Genomic DNA, 15,234 nt, shown 5'->3' on the forward strand with positions numbered 1-15,234 from the left:
AACGTTTAAAGGTGGAAAGAAACACACAAACAGGCCCCAAACATGTTTGGGGGGGGAGGGGGAGGAGGGGGGAGCCGCTCTCCAAGGGTCCCCTGTGAGGTAACGGGAAACGCTCAGCCTGCGCTACCAGCTTGAAAATAAACAGAGCTGTAAGGGTTAAAAGCGACTGAACTTTCTACGACCCCCCCCCCCCCAGAAAATAAGAAGAGGCACGATCCTGTGGCCCTGAGCTTATCCTTGGGGCTGGGCTGCAGAGACAAGTGCCGGATGCGACAGGGTGGCTCTGGGCCACCTCCAACAGGCACGCTGCCTGGGGGGACGTGCCATGGCCTGGGAAACCCGTCTCTCGCCGCTGAGCCCCACTACATCGCACTCCAGGGAGGAGGGAGGCAGCGCAGCAGCGGGGAGCTGGGAGCGCAGCGCCTGGGCGGGGGGTGGTCCCCCACTGCAGAGCAGCGCCGCCCTTTGGCGAAGGGTGTGCCCCGAGCGTTGGTCTGGGACGGGAGGCAGGGCAGGAGTTCCCCCTCAGGAGGGGCAGGAGTTCCCCCTCAGGAGGGACAGGACTCACAGCACCGCGTGGGATGCAGGGCAGGCCTGTGCACCGCCCTGCTTGCCTCCGCGGGCCGCCTTCCCTCGCACTAACAGCTCCCTGGCGAGGGGGGGGAATGCCTGCTGGCAAACGAAACATGTGCTGGAGGCCGGCACAGCACCAATCCTGGCGCTCCTTTGGCTGCAGGCGGTCATGGCAAGTGGTGGGGATGGGGGCTAAATGCAGCCTGCAGGATGACAGACCCGGCTCTGCCCTGGATGGCCTCGGGCGCCACTGGGAAGAACTGTTCCGTGGCCCGACTTGGCCTGCTCCCGAAAGTGCACCCCGCCCCACTCCTGATCAGAAGAGCTGCAGAGCCCCCCATCATCCAACTCACTAGCAGCGCCAGCACACGAGGCTGCTGGAGGAACGGCGCAGGAGGAACAGGCGCTGCCCGTGAGCCGAGGGGTGCCGTGATTCTCCTCCAAAGCAGGACTGTGTCCCCCACCTGCCTCCACATACACTCCCAACAACCCTGGCCAGACCAGCCATCCTATTTCCCTTTTCCTCGCCCTGAATTCCAGGGCTGAACAGGTGGGAAGGCTGCCGGGCCAGGGCAAAGTGGAGGGGAAGGCGGGCACAGCCCAAAGAGAAAGGGCACGGGGAGGAGACTCTGGAGAAGTGGGCAGGGGCATGCCAGGCCTGGGGGTGGGGAGCGGAGCCTGAAGGCTCGCCGGCAGGACCCGAGCCCCGCAGGCCTCCTCAACATGCGGTGCGAATGCCGAAGACAATGACCCCGTGTTCCAGGGCTGCAGGGGCCCCACGGAGGTGGCCGTTTCCTGTGTAATACCAGCCTGTTCAAACACTCACGCACCAGGCCCACAGCTGCAGAACAAACCCGGAAAGCGTGTGGTGGAAGCAGCCCAGCGCTGCGTTCCAGATGGCAAACCGCTCGGGCCTTTTCTCCCACTCTCGGGGCTGGGGGGACGGACAGGCAGCTCAGGCTCCCCTTGACCCCTGCCCCTGGCAGCCTCTTCCCCATCGCCCCTCCCAGCAGGCTTCCCTGTGCCCAAAGCACCACTGCCCAGCCTGTCCTTGGGAGCTTCCAGAGAGCCAACATAGTTTCTGCATCATGGGAAGTGACTGTTCCGCTCTACTCTAAGCTGGTCAGACCTCACTTTGAATACCGTGTCCAGCTCTAGACACCACCACACTTTAAGCAAGATTCAGGCACATTGGAACAAGGGCAGCAAAGCTGATCAGGGGACGAGAAACGAAGTCCTATGAGGAAAGAATGAAGGAACTGGGTATGTTTCGCCTGGAGAACAGAAGACTGAGGCGGAGACGACGGCACTCTCCAAATCCCTCAAGGGTGTCACACAGAAGAGGGCCGCAACCTGTTCTCTGCAATCCAACACTGCAGGACACGAAATAATAACGGGCCTCAGGGACAGGAAGGCGGATTCGGTTGGGCATCAGGAAAAACTTCCTCCCGGTCAGAGCAGTCCAGCAATGGCACCAGCTGCCCAGGGAGGTGGGGGGCTGTCTGTCCCTGGAGGTTTCCAAACAGAGACTGGGCACCTGTCTGCCAGGGGTGGTTGAAACTGGATTCCTGCACTGAACAGGGGGTTGGACTTGATGGCCTCAATGGCCCCTTCCACGTCTAGGGTTCTAGTACAGGGAACACCCTGGGAGAGCCATCCACACCTGTGGCTCAGCGGGATTGCCCAGGCTTTGGTCCCAAGCTCAGCCTTCGGCAGAAAGGCTGTGATGGGCCCCTCTCCCTGTCCAAGACCCCTGGAGAGCCGTTGCCAATCTGAGCAGGCGTTGCTGGCGAGAGGGACGAGGCATCTCAGCTGGGAGAAGCGGATTCTGACACCGTACCCCGCTGGCAAGTTTCCTCCTCCCTGGAAGGTCACAGAACATACACCAAATTGGCTAGGGGATGCTGGGAATTGTTGTCTAACACACCTGAAGCACGCCAGGCTGGGGAAGGCTGCTCAAAGAGCTAGAAGCCGTGGTCTATACAGTGGAATTCCACAACACGGGATTCCAGCACTGCGTCTCCCAGACGCGGCCAATTTCAGGGCCACGTTTGGGACATGCACGGTCCTGACCTCCCTCTGCCCAGGGGATGAGGGGGAGAAAGAGATATGTGTTATTGCCCCCCCCCCCACGTGCACCTCTGAGCCAAAAGGGGTGTCTTGCTGAAGGGGAAAAACAGCTCCTCACACTTGGCTAACCCACTTGCCCCCGAAAACAGGCTTCCTTCCTAGGCCCTAGGAAATGCCTGCTCTCCCACCCCGCACACACCTGGCGTGCAAGCCATGCCACATCCTCCCTCCCCCTCCCAGCACACACCCTTCGCCCACGTCCAACAGGAGAGCTGCGAGAGGGGCGGAATGCGGCCCCCTGTCCACAAGGAGGAGGAGGGGGCTCCAAAATCCAGGCGGGTGATAAATGCATCCGAGCGCCAATTAGGAAGATATACTGCCTCGGAGCGCGCAGGGCCCGGCAGCCTGGCGAAGCATGGAGGGCTCTCCAGAGCCCGGCGATGTTTCCCATTATGTAACCCTGGTCACGGGCAGGCCGCCAGGCTCCAAATGAAAAAGAGACGCTGGCTTGGCACCCGTTCTATTTTCCTATCCTCACTCAGGGTCAGCGGAGTGTCATACAGCTGCAGAGAAAGCTCCAGGGATTAAACCTGGGAACCGCTCCAAAGCCAGAGACCCGGGTTCAAGTACCAGCTGAAAGCAATAAACCCAGTGCCACAGCTGGGCCGAGTTTAGCCGGCCTCAGCGCGTTGCTTGCGCTGGCTCCCTGGGAACCGATGGACGGGGGAAGCAGGGCGTGCCAAGCCGGGCCCAGAGGAGAGCTGAGGGGATGGGGGGGCAGCAGCCAACGGGGGGGATCTGACTCTCAGAGTGCTACTTTAGAACTCTGCTCTCAAAGCATATTGCCAAGGGGGGCCTGCCCCCCAATTCCACAATCATTCAGCAGAAGGCGGCAAAGGGAACGCATCTGTCCCTAAGTTGTCTGTGGGTGAGGGGAGTCACGCCCTGGGCCTCACCCTGCTCAGACACCAGGCGCAGGATGGGGAAAGCATGCCACCTCTGCCCCCCGTCAAGGCCGTTGTCCCAACACGGAGGCCGGGCTCCAGAAACAAGTCCTGGGCTTGGAACCCAGCCCTGCCCACTCCTGCAGGGCCAATGTGTGATGCCTGCTGCCAGTCCGCTTCCAAGCTGCCCACCTGGCTGGAGCACGTCACACCTACACTGGAGTGCACGGAAGAGGCCTGGGGGCCCTCCCTGGCTGCCCCCCAGGGCAGAGGTGGGCCTCTGGCGTCACCGTCCCTGCAGGGAAGGGGAGCAGTGTAGAAAAGTGGGAAACGGGGCCTGAGCGCTCCAGGAAGAAATAGGTCGGCCGACAAGGGCGGGCGGGCGGTCTGGCCCCAAGATCTGCCTCTGCCACAGACGTGCTGTTGGGGTTTGGGCGCGTCACTGTCTCTCTGCCTCAGTCCCCTGCCAGTCAAATGCCCCCCCCCACGAGACTAGAGCTCCACGCTCACCCCAGACAAAGTTGGCTAAGCCCCCACCCCCGGTGCTTGCAGTGGCCGTGGGTGACGTTGCCTGTAGGCGTTGGAGGGCGGTGGGGTTGAAGAGAAGCAGGGAACGCATCTGCTGCCAGCAGGTCCTGGCAGTGAAGCCGAGGGAGCACGGGGGGGGGGGGGAGGAGGAAGGAGCTGGCTCCTCTTCCTCCTCCTCTCCGGAGCAGCTGCTGTGCAAACCCGGCTGGGAAGGGAGCCGGGATGCGCAGGAAGTGGCGGGCTCCTGTGAGCGCACTCCGGGGTTGAGCTCCTGCCCAAAGATGGGCAACAGTTCACATGAGCAGGCAGTGGTCCCAGCCCGCCAGCCAACCCTGAGCAGCCAGCAAACAGAAAACAGACTTGTCCCTCTCCCCAAAATGGGGCCCGGCACTTCCTGTGTGAGATTTCCATTTCCTCAGCCAAAACGAAAAAGAAAAAGAAGAAGCAAAAAGTGGCAGCAATAAAAGGGGGAAGAAGCTGGGGATGGGTGGATATCCCGCCTGCTCCAGACCGGGGGTGTGTGTGCGTGCACGCTGCCGAATCCTTCTTGCCAGGTTCCCCAGGCGCCTTCCCCACCATCACCCTGAGACCTGCCTCCGCTGCATTCATGCAATTGGGTGTGTGGGGCGGGGTGTGCGTGGGGGAGGTTCAGGATCCAGACGAGGACGGGATGACCTGTGGGGAAATGGTGAGCAAGGGATGGAGCCCGATGGGATAAGACCTCTTGGCCCAGTTACCGGGGGGAGGGGGGGGCGGTGTTCCAAAAAGATGCAAAGGCAGCCAAAAGAAATGTAAACAGAATCCAGCCAGAGCTGTTAACCCTTCCAGAAGCCCCGGCTTTGAGTCCCAGGGTGCCCCTTTCTGGGGCGTGTGTCACAGTTCAGAGAAACAGGAGACAGGTAGAGAGGGGAACAGGGGAATCCAAACAGTCCCTTGCTGAGTGCACCAAAGATACCCTGAATCCTTGGATGTCTGAGCCAAGAGCAATAGGGAAACAGCAGGTGCAGCGCTGGACTTGGTTGAGGAGACCTGGGTTCATAAGAACACCAGGAGAGTCCTGAAGCTGGATCAGGCCAAGGGGCCCATCTCGCCAGCATTCTATTCCCGCAGTGGCCAGCCAGCTGCTCCTCTAGGAAGCCCACAAGCAGGACACGAGTGCAGTAGCGCCCGCCTGCCTGTGTTCCCCAGCAACTGCCTCTGAGACTGGGGGTGTAGCCATCAGGAGCAGCAGCCACTGACAACCTTCTCCTCTAGGAACGGGCCTGATCCCAGCTTTGTCCTGGGGTTCCTGGGTGGCCAGTCGATATCTCGCAGGTTAGCCTATCTCACAGGGAGGGAGTATAAGTCATCCCTGGGTTTCTCTGAAGGAAAGGCAGGATGCAGACATGATAGACAAATCGGCCATCCCCAACCTGGCGCCCTCCAGATGTGTTGGACTACAACTCCCAGCACCCCCAGCCAACATGGGAGTTGTAGTCCAACACATCTGGAGGGCACTAGGTTGGGGACGGCTGAGATAGATCGAGAGACTGAGAGTAAGAGGTTCTCATTCACTTCCAACACACACACAGACACCCTTTTCTTTGGAAAGTCCCAGGACTGGGTGAAGACCCCTGCCAGGGTGTGGACGTACGATCTGGGCAGCTCCAGGGCGCTGGGTGGGGGGTTCCAGGCGTCCGCATGGCCAAGCATCCAGTCGGACCAAACCTTGATGCTGGGCAGCAGCTCCTTCAGGTCTTGCGGCAAGGAGGAGACCTTGATGCTGTCATCATCCTCGCAGCCCTCCTGGGCCTGAGCGGCTGCCGAGAGCAGAACGAGAGGGATCGGGTTGGAGCAAGCACGGCCTTCCCTGCACCGCCCCTCACTTGCCCCTCCGTGGCTCCCTGATGCACCCCCGTCTGGGCCCTCTAGTGCAGACGGGATATCATTTGGGCAGGAGCCAGAGTGGCGATTCCCAAACCGTGCACTGTGAAGGGGGAGGAAACGTACCCGAGGGACTTAAGCCCCCCCTTTGGTGGGAGGCATGGACCTGGTCTGCATGGAATGATAACACCGAGTATGGGTTGAATGGTGGGCTGTTGTTGAATCATGGGTTGATGCTGAATTGTGGGTGGTCGTTACATAAAAACCCTGCACTATGGTTTAACTATGGGTTAACCATGAACAACCCAGAGTTCACAACCCAACAACCATGGCTTCTCTTCCTGGGTTGTTTGTGGTTAACAACCCATAGTTAAACCACAGTGCAGGGTTTGCACATAATGATAACCCGCAATTTGACAACAACCCACGATTCAACGGCAAACCATCCTCTGGGTTATTATGTGGGAACCAGGCCTGTCCCTCTGTGTGGGGCTCCAGCATAGCCTCGATCGCTCCTCTTTCTCTGCCGTCCAATGGGAGAAACCGCATCCCAGGGAGAGTCTAAAGACGTGCTGGGATTCCCTGATCCCACTCATACTCCAGCTGACAAGTGCAGGGCAATCCTGGAGGCATCTTCATTGCCCTGTCCCTGTGCCCTGACTGACTGACATGGAGGCCAACCAACTGGGCTGCGGAGGGATCGCAGCTCAGAGGCATGCAGAAGAAAGGACCCAGGTTCGATCCCCGATATCACCAGGACCTCCGCTAGCAGGTGAAGGGAGAGACCATTCTTTGCCCAAGACCCTGGAGAGCCATTGCTGCCAGTCAGAGCAAGCAATACTGCACTAGGAACGTCGGAAGTGGCTTTGACTGAGTCAGACTGTGGGTCCATCTAGCCCAGTACTGTCGACACTGACCAGCAGCAGCTCCTCTCCAGGTTTTCAGGCAGGATTCTTCCAAGCCCTTCCTGGCGCGGCCGGGGATCCTGCCCGGGACCTGCATGCCAGGCAGGGCTCTGCCACGAAGCCGCAGCCCCTCCCCGGTGCTACAGGGAACAAAGGCCTGACCCAGGGAGGAGGCACCCTTTCCTGCTTCCCTGAGTCCTGGCTCCAGCCGGGAAGCCTGATCACCCTGCTGGCTAGCCCCTGGAGGTGGCCTGCTCTCCGACTGCCCTGGAGGGACTCAGCCCATCTCTGGGTCTGGGGAGTGGGGCTGGAGGCCACTTCCTCCCAGCGCTGTGCTTCTGCTCCTGGGAACCTGAGGTTCAGGTAACCCTCAGGAGGGACTAAATTAAAATGCGGTTCTGCGTGCGGTTGCTGGACACCAGACATGCAGAGAGAGGACTTGGGCAGGCCTCTGCTTAAACAGGGCTGGGGCTTGAAGGGAGACAATCACTGAGGCACACAGGGACAGTTTTCTCCTGGCCAACACCACGACGCCAAGGCCAAGGGGTGCCTAACCCAACCATGCCTCAGCTGACGCCCTCCAGATGTGTGGGACTACAACTCACAGGGGGGATGAATGCCTCACTGGGCAATCCCACAGCTACCGCCACATGAGGCGCCTTCACTCTTCCTCTGGGCCATCCCACCTGAGGGGTTTCTGATTGTTAGCAGTGTTTGTATTTCAGGGCCTACAGAACTCCCTGCTGGCATAAATCGAAGCTCCCCAATTCAACCCTTCTTGGCTGCCACCAGCTCTCCTGGAATACTTTAAAACCTCCTCATAGCCTGGTGTAAGAGGTGCTGGCGTGAGATGGGCACCACCAGCAGAGACAAGAGGAATGACTGAACAAGCTGCTGTATTCTAGGGATATTCTGTACACGAGGGAAAACTGCCGCTTACTTTGGGCGTGCAGAAGAAAGTCTGCTGGCACGCGGGGAGGTGCAGCCCAGCCCCTCCAGCGGGTGGCAGCTTGGGCCAGGTGGGCTGCTCCATCTGCAGCTAGAGGCCCTGGTGCCTCCCCAGCGAGGGGAGCGCAGGATCTGCTGGCAGCAGCAGCACGCCTCTCCTGACTTACCCAGGGAGACATCCCGCAGCAGGCCAGTGCAGCGCTGGACCAGCAGGGCGAACATGGAGAGCCCCAGGGCCGTGGCCTGTTCCTGGATCACTGAGCGGCAGTCCTCCGAGAGGCACTCTGTGGGCACAAGCAAGGCAGCGGTGAGCCCCGGGACAGTGGGTATGGTGGGTACAGCCCCCGCCCCGTGGCCACGCTGTCCTGGCAGGTGGAAGGTGGTGGATGCCCCACCAGGGCCCCCAGGTGAGTGCCCACTGGGCAACCATCACCACCCAGCGCCTCCTGCTTGCTGGGATTCTGGCCAACCGTTCGGCACTCAGTGGGCCTTGGCCTGAGGCCACTCTCCTTGTGCTCTCCAGCAAGAGGACGTGACTCCGGGTCACTGCACACAGGTCGGTGAAGTCTTTAACTGCAGAGGGGTCCCAGGCCCACCTCCCGGGCTTTGGAAATTGAAGATCCACCAGTAGTCAGCAGAGCACCGAGAGTCTGGTCAAAATACACCAATGTAAGGGCCCCTGCCGAAGGAAGCTAGGCGGGTGGCTACGAGAGAGACAGGGCTTTCTCGTTGCGACAGCACCTCTTTTTTGGAATGTCCTCCCCAAGGAGACATGCCTGGCGCCTGCAGCGTTATCATTTTGGTGCCAGGCCAAGCCCTTTCTTTTCTCCCAGGCATTTTAGATATTTGGTTTTTAAAGATTTTTATGGCTATCCTTATGCATCCGTCCATTTATCGATTCCTGGGCTGTATTGTATCTGATTCTTTTAAATGTTAGTACTGCATTTTATTCTGTTCTCTGTTTGTAATCTGTCCAGCGAACGCTCATTATTGGGTGGATTAAAAATAGCTAGCATGGTGTAGCGGTTGGAGCATTGGACTGGGACTTGGGAGACCCCTGTTCAAGTCCCCACTCGACCATGAAGTCCACTGGGTGATTATGAGAGACCTACCTCACAGGGTTGTTGTGAGGATAAAAGGAGAAGGACCCTGTGAGCTGCCTTGAGTTCCTTACAAGAAGGCGGGATAGAAATGTAACAGGTAATTAATTAATTAATTAATTAATGCAAGACTAACATCAGGTCTCTCGTCGAGGTAGACCCCCCCCCCTCCACCTTCCGCCCACACACAACTAACAGGCCACAGCTGGAGGGAAGGCAGGACCGCAGCCGATGACGCTGCTGTCACCTGGGATGTGCCACCTCAGTGCCTGCAGGGGTGGGAGGGGTGCGTGTGTACGGAGTGCCGGCGGGTCAGCCTGCCTCACTGCTCCTGCGCCAAGCAGAGGCCCACGAAGTGCCAGAAGGACTATCAGCACGGTGTCGGCTCTGCCCCAGCAGGCGGGGCTGCAGCCTCGGCCATGGGGGAAGAGGCTCCTCCAGAGTGTGGCTCGGCTGACAGATCTGCCCTGGCCTGTGCACCCACGCAGCATGAAGTGCCGTCCTGCCAGCTGGGGGAACAGGCGGGGGTGAGCACGACGGGCGCCACTGATCACTAACATTTGGTTCATTGAGACGGCACTGATAGCTGCCTTGAGCACCATTTTTCTGGGGAGTGAAAAGGCGGGACAGAAATCAAATGGATGAATACTCTAAGGAGCCATTCAGGAGCCTGGGCAGGAGCCTTGAGAAGCACCAGGCCTCCTCTTGGCCCCTCAGAATGGCTGCCCCCCAGCGACAGAGAAGGGCACAGCTCTCACAGAGCCCCAAAAGGTACCTCGGGAACGTGCGTGTCTCGATGGTACAGAACAGCCTCCCCCAGATATGTCAGACTGCAACTCCCATCACCCCCAGCCACACCTGGAGGACACCAAGTTGGCCCTGCTTGCTAGGAATGATCAAAGTTGCAGCTGAACACACCTGGAGGGCCGCAGGGTAGGGAAGGCTTGCAGAGAAGGACGCAATGCACACGACTGCTGAGGACGCTCATGGGACGCGAGCTGGAAACGGCCCCACAGAGAACGGCCCCCTCGTGAGATTCCTGCCCAACCACCTTCCGACCCAGATGTCCACAGGCTCCCCCAGAGGCCAAACTGAGCAACGGCCGGCCTGGGCAGCTCCTGGTGGCCGGCCCGGGTGGGCCACGCCCAGGGATGGGGGTTGCAAACAGATGGTGGCCACTGAGGACTGCCCCCCCGCCCCCCAACTTGTGTACTTTCTGCAAGACAAAACACCTTTCGATGCGTGGCACCCTTTAGGCCAACAGGCACCTCTTTGATCACGCCTCCTTTGCTCTGCTCGCCAGTGGGAGCGCCTGTGAGGCAGAGCCATGCCACCAGCTCCCACACCACGGGAAGCCCACAGGGCTGCTGAGGTTTCACCAGGCATCGCCTGCACCCCCTTTCCCTGCTCCGGCATTCTGCACATGCTTTGGACTACAGCTTCCATCAGCCCCAGCCAGCTTGGCCAATGGTCAGGCATGCTGGGAGATTTTGGCCCCAAAACAGCTGGAGGGCATCAGGTTTGGGGAAGACTGGGCTCCCCACCTTCGAGCTCATCTTGCGGCAATGTGGGCCAGACACGCACTACGAATAATGCTCCTCCCGGGCCCCCCTGCGTGCTCCCCGGCACGCACACTTTTAGGGAAGTAGGCTCTGGAGCTGGAATTCCACCAAATCCTGCCATGTGGTGCATTTGCTGGGGAATCCCAGGACACACATGCGGAGCCCTGCAAGGGGTGGTGGTGCAGGGTGCCCGTTTTGCTGCTTTCTCGGAACATACAGCCCTGCTCCTTTTGCTCAGCGATTCTAAACCTGGTGCCTGAATTTCCCACGCCTACAAGTCCAGGGGTGAAAGCCAATCTGGGAGGCGCCCGGTCACTTTCTTTTTGCGACCCTGGGGGGCCCTTCCATCGCCCTAGTTAAGGGGTCAGTGGGGCAAAAAGCAGCACGCGATCAGCCCTGCGGCAGGGCAGTCCTGTTCCAGCACCCACAGCTCAATGCCCCGAGAAGCCTCATGAAAAACGTCCAAGCCCAGCTGTGTGGATGGAGCATGGTGCCTGGGGGTTCCTCCCGCCCTCCCTTCCTGAGACTGGACCTGCCTGCTGGCCAGAGTCCAGGAGATGTTCCGGCTTCCGCCAATCTACCTGGGCTGCCTTGCATCGCCAAGAGGCATTTTGGTTTCCCAGAGAACATAATATTCATGGAAAACATAAACCAACTGTCGTCAAAGTTGTCGGGTCTCAGGAAACGGAGCGGCCGGGAGAAGGCTGCCATGTGGCCGGATGTTATGCATTTCTAATTAGCGCTATACATCTTTCAGCGGCAGCGAGTGTCCTTTTGCTGGGAAACCGAGAGCGCGGCCCTTGTTATTGTAACTGTCAAGGAGTGCTTAAAACAGATAATCTCCAGGAAAAGTGATAAACACAGGCCTCCCCACCAGGGTGGACTGGACACCATCGCCAGGCCCTCCTGGAGGGCAGCACGGCTGGGCTGACCACCGGAAGCGAGTGGGAAGAGGCAGCCGCAGAGGGGCACCCTGCACACCCTGGGTGAGGGGCCCGGGAAGCGGGAGACTACTGGGGTGCCAGGGCCGGGGCCAGCTTCCCCTCGGAAACCTGGCAGAGCACAGCGAGAGAAAAGATGCTCCGTTGCAGAGGCTAGGCCAGCTGGCAGCACCAGCAGGAAGGAGAATCTCAGGCAAAAAGGCCTGAGTTCAAATCTGCCCAGTGGGTGAAGCCCTGAACCCACACTGTTCAGAGCCACATCTCAAGGAAGGGCTGGGGGGTCGCCCTTGCAGGCCTCATCCAGCTTCCACACAGGCCAAAGAAACCAACAGCCCCACGGGTGTCCAGTGCTGCCTCTTTCCTGAACCAACTGAGGCCGGTGCATAGGGCCATGCAACGCTCCGCATCTCACTGAACTCTTCGTCAACTCAGACGCTTGCACAACTGCAGCCCGCCTTTACTAATCTGGCTGGGGGCTGCTGTGAGGTGCTGTCCAACGCATCTGGAGGGCGGCAGGTTGGGGGAGGCTGAATTCCAAGCCTACCAATGCCTACTTTTAGAAATGCTATAAAAGGAGGCTTGGCCTGATAGCCGAATCTTTGGGAGCAGAGGGCAGTAGCTCTCTGCTCTAAGGGGAACCCTATGGCAGAAGTGTGCATGTGTGTGTCTTGTGGGGGTATTTCTGTCCAGACAGGGGGGGAGGTGGTCCGGCCAAGGCCAGGCGAGCCGCCCCATGAGGCAGCCTCCTGATGCATCATCAACCGCCGTGGCAGCAGCTGAGAAAGGACGGCCGCACGACCACCCCTCTCCGGCAGCCAGCTGGCAAGGAGGAAGGCGACCAGGGCCGACCCCCAACCCCCAAGCTGACACCACCTGGAGGTGATCTGCCGCTGCTTCCCTTATCACTGCCCAGACACTCAAGTTTTTGCCGCGTGAGTCACTCCCAGCCAGACAGTGCTGGCACCTCCGTGGCCTCCCCCGCCCCCCCATGGCTGGCTTTCGTTGCAGGAAGTGGGCAAGAGAGAAGAGCGGGGGGGGTAGCGATGCTGCTAACGCCTCACCCCCACACACTGGAAAAAGGAGAGGCGGGTTTGTCAGCCAGACAGGAATGCGAGCCCCTGGGGTGGGGTGGGGTGGGGTGGGGGAAGAGACCCAGCTGGGGGCATTCCTTTGCAGCCCCAGCACCACGTGAATGGCACGGTGTGTGCCCAACACTCTGCCCCCGCCCCAACACGACAGGCCCCCACGGTGTTCAAGCATCCCATGGAAGCCCGTGGCCTGCATCGATGGAAGCGATGGAGCCTCCCGTGCCCTGATGGCCAAAAGAGGGATACAGTGGGATGGGAGAGGTGAAAGGGGGAGACGGCTGGCGGGCAGGAGAGAGGGATGCAGGGTTCGGTGGGGAAAGCAACAGTGAAGACCCTCACCCAAGCCACCCACACATACAGGCAGACCTCGGGAGACGCAGCCTTCCGCTTGTTGAGCTCCTCTCCTCCAGCCTCGAGGGGCGAACACTTGCTCCCTTTAGAGGAAAGGAGAACAAGGCAATGGACTACCACTAGGGATGTACGAAACTCATTTATCTTTTCAAAGGGTGACATTCGCGGTGGAGGGGAGGCGCTCCATCCCTCCCCCCAAAATTCTCTCCGGCTGGCTCTGCGGAAATTCCGCGGAGCCGCCAGCCGGGGCCGCCCACAGCCGGACATCCGGCCACTGGGCAGCCTGCAGGGACGCAAATGGCAGCTGCCATAGCCGCTGCCATTTGCGTCCCTGTATTTTGCCGTGATAGGCTACGTAAATATTTACATAGCCTATCACGGCAAAAAACAGCGGATGCAAATGGCGGCAGCTATGGCGGCCACCATTTGCGTTCCCTTTTTTTTGCCGTTTTAGCCTACGTAAATATTTACGTAGGCTATTACAGCAAAAAAAAAAAGGGGGGGGGGAATGCAAATGGCGTAGTGGCCGCCACTTGTGTTCCCTTTTTTCTCTCTCGCCGTAATAGCCTATGTAAATATTTACATAGGCTAAAACAGCAAAAGAAAGGGAACACAAATGGCGGCCGCCGTAGCCGCCGCCATTTGCATTCCTTTAGTTAAGCCGTGATAGACTACGTAAGTATTTACGTAGCCTATCACGGCTATATGGAAGAAGCGAATGGTGGCCGCAGACGCGGCTGCCATTCGCAAGTCAGCGTGGATGGCAGCAGGTAGGTGCTCCGTTCCGGGCCCATTTCGCGGGGCGGGGGGGCTTCGTTCCGCCACAGATTTCGGGGGGCCGAATGCGCTGGCATTCAGCCTCACCGAGATCCGTGGCGGAATTCTCTGACATCCCTAACTACCACAGAAACAGCCCATACAATGGCCAACGGCCCAGACCTGCAGCTGGCACCTCCCCATAATGACCCCTCCCCCACGACTCAAGGTAAAAAGGTGCTAAACAAAGTCCCTCCTCCTGGTGAGCAGCAAGATCAACATAGGGCTGTGGCAGGACCTCCTTCGTGGTGTCCCCAGCCTCCTGGAACTCGCTGCCTGGAGAAGGACGTCGCGCCGACGTTTAAGGCAGGGTGGAAGGTCAAAAGGCAGCATTCCGCGGGCTGAATCACCTCTGCCCTGCTTGGGTGTGTAACATATGCATGCTGAAGCTGCATCTACACGTTCTGCCCATTCCATGCTGGCAGGATCTCGAAGGGGCTTCTCCAGGCATTTCTCCGGCAAAGGGCCGCAAAGTACCCTGGCCGTGCTATGGGCGAGCATCCTTTGAGGCCAAAGCACACCACCCGAGGGCAGCGGGCGGGGCAAGCAAGAAGAGACCTCTTCCACACAGACAAGCCTGCACTCCAGCCCTCGCCACAACATCCTGCGCAACTGGAATCGTGTCTCCACTCCCTGCCACCCCAAGACAGATGCTCTGTCACTCGCACAGGGGCCTCGTGGGGTGGGGTAGTGTGGCCGTCAAGGTACCCTCCCTGCTATTTCTTAGAGGAGGGGGCAAGGAGGGCAAGGTGAGGCCTGCTAGAGACTGGGAGGGGGTGAGAGCCGAGCAGCACTCCCCATGGAAGCTATGAGATACTCAGCACTTCATTTGTTTCTTCCACCCGCCCCCCCGCCCCCCACCAGGGGAGCACAACTGGCGGCTCCAGGACAGGAGGCTCTCCTCTGACGTAACCAGGAAGCAGCTGCAAAATTAAGGAATCCCTCCTGACATCATAAAAAGGGTCGATGGTTTACAGGGGAAAGTATAAAAATTAATGACATATTCCCAGCCGATGCCCCAGGCCTGCGCGAGGGTTGCACAGGAAGCTGCGCAAGGCCGGGCTTACTTGCTCGCTTGCCCCGGCTGGGGTCCCGTGCTCCACATCCATCCCCCCTCCCCCCAGTGCTCACTCCCTTCGGCCTGGAGAGCAAATAGAAGAGGCCTGGCGGGTGGAGGTGCTTTCGAGGACAGCCTCTGGGGCTTGATCCACGTAAGGCCTGCCAGCTCTGGGAGGCAGCCAAGCCTCCGCTGTGCGTGCACACACACACACACACACACACACACACACACGTACACACCACGGCCTCTGGTCCGGAGGGCAAGCTGCGCATGCCTTCCCCCGGAAACGGAAAAGGGCGCCACTGCTAAAATTATCTCGGCCTTTTCCCGGAAGTATCTGTGGAAAGAGGCTCCCATTTTTAGACCATGTTATTCTCAGAAATTTCCTGAAAAGGCCCCTGAAGCCCAAACATGCCGCAAAGCCATTTCCACATTCCGGGGCGGGGGCAGAGGGGTGCTTGGGGCCCTCGAGGAGACCTGGCCGG

At 59.4% G+C, this 15,234-nt stretch overlaps 1 protein-coding gene across 2 annotated transcripts in view; it reads right to left on the reverse strand.

The window, feature by feature from the left end:
• Positions 1-15,234, reverse strand: part of SMG6 (SMG6 nonsense mediated mRNA decay factor) — a 101,048-nt gene that overhangs the window by 36,938 nt on the left and 48,876 nt on the right. For both annotated transcript variants that reach the window (XM_084822614.1, XM_084822615.1), the window contains exons 11-12: positions 7,999-8,115; positions 5,749-5,914 (exon numbers count right to left, since the gene is read on the reverse strand). In XM_084822614.1, coding sequence (XP_084678740.1) covers positions 5,749-5,914; positions 7,999-8,115 — 283 coding nt within the window. The remainder of the gene's footprint in view (positions 1-5,748; positions 5,915-7,998; positions 8,116-15,234) is intronic.

Source organism: Heloderma suspectum, chromosome 16 (genome assembly GCF_057233095.1).
Source record: "Heloderma suspectum isolate Gila_16-S chromosome 16, 16-S_ref, whole genome shotgun sequence".
NCBI classification, from domain to species: Eukaryota; Metazoa; Chordata; class Lepidosauria; order Squamata; family Helodermatidae; genus Heloderma; species Heloderma suspectum.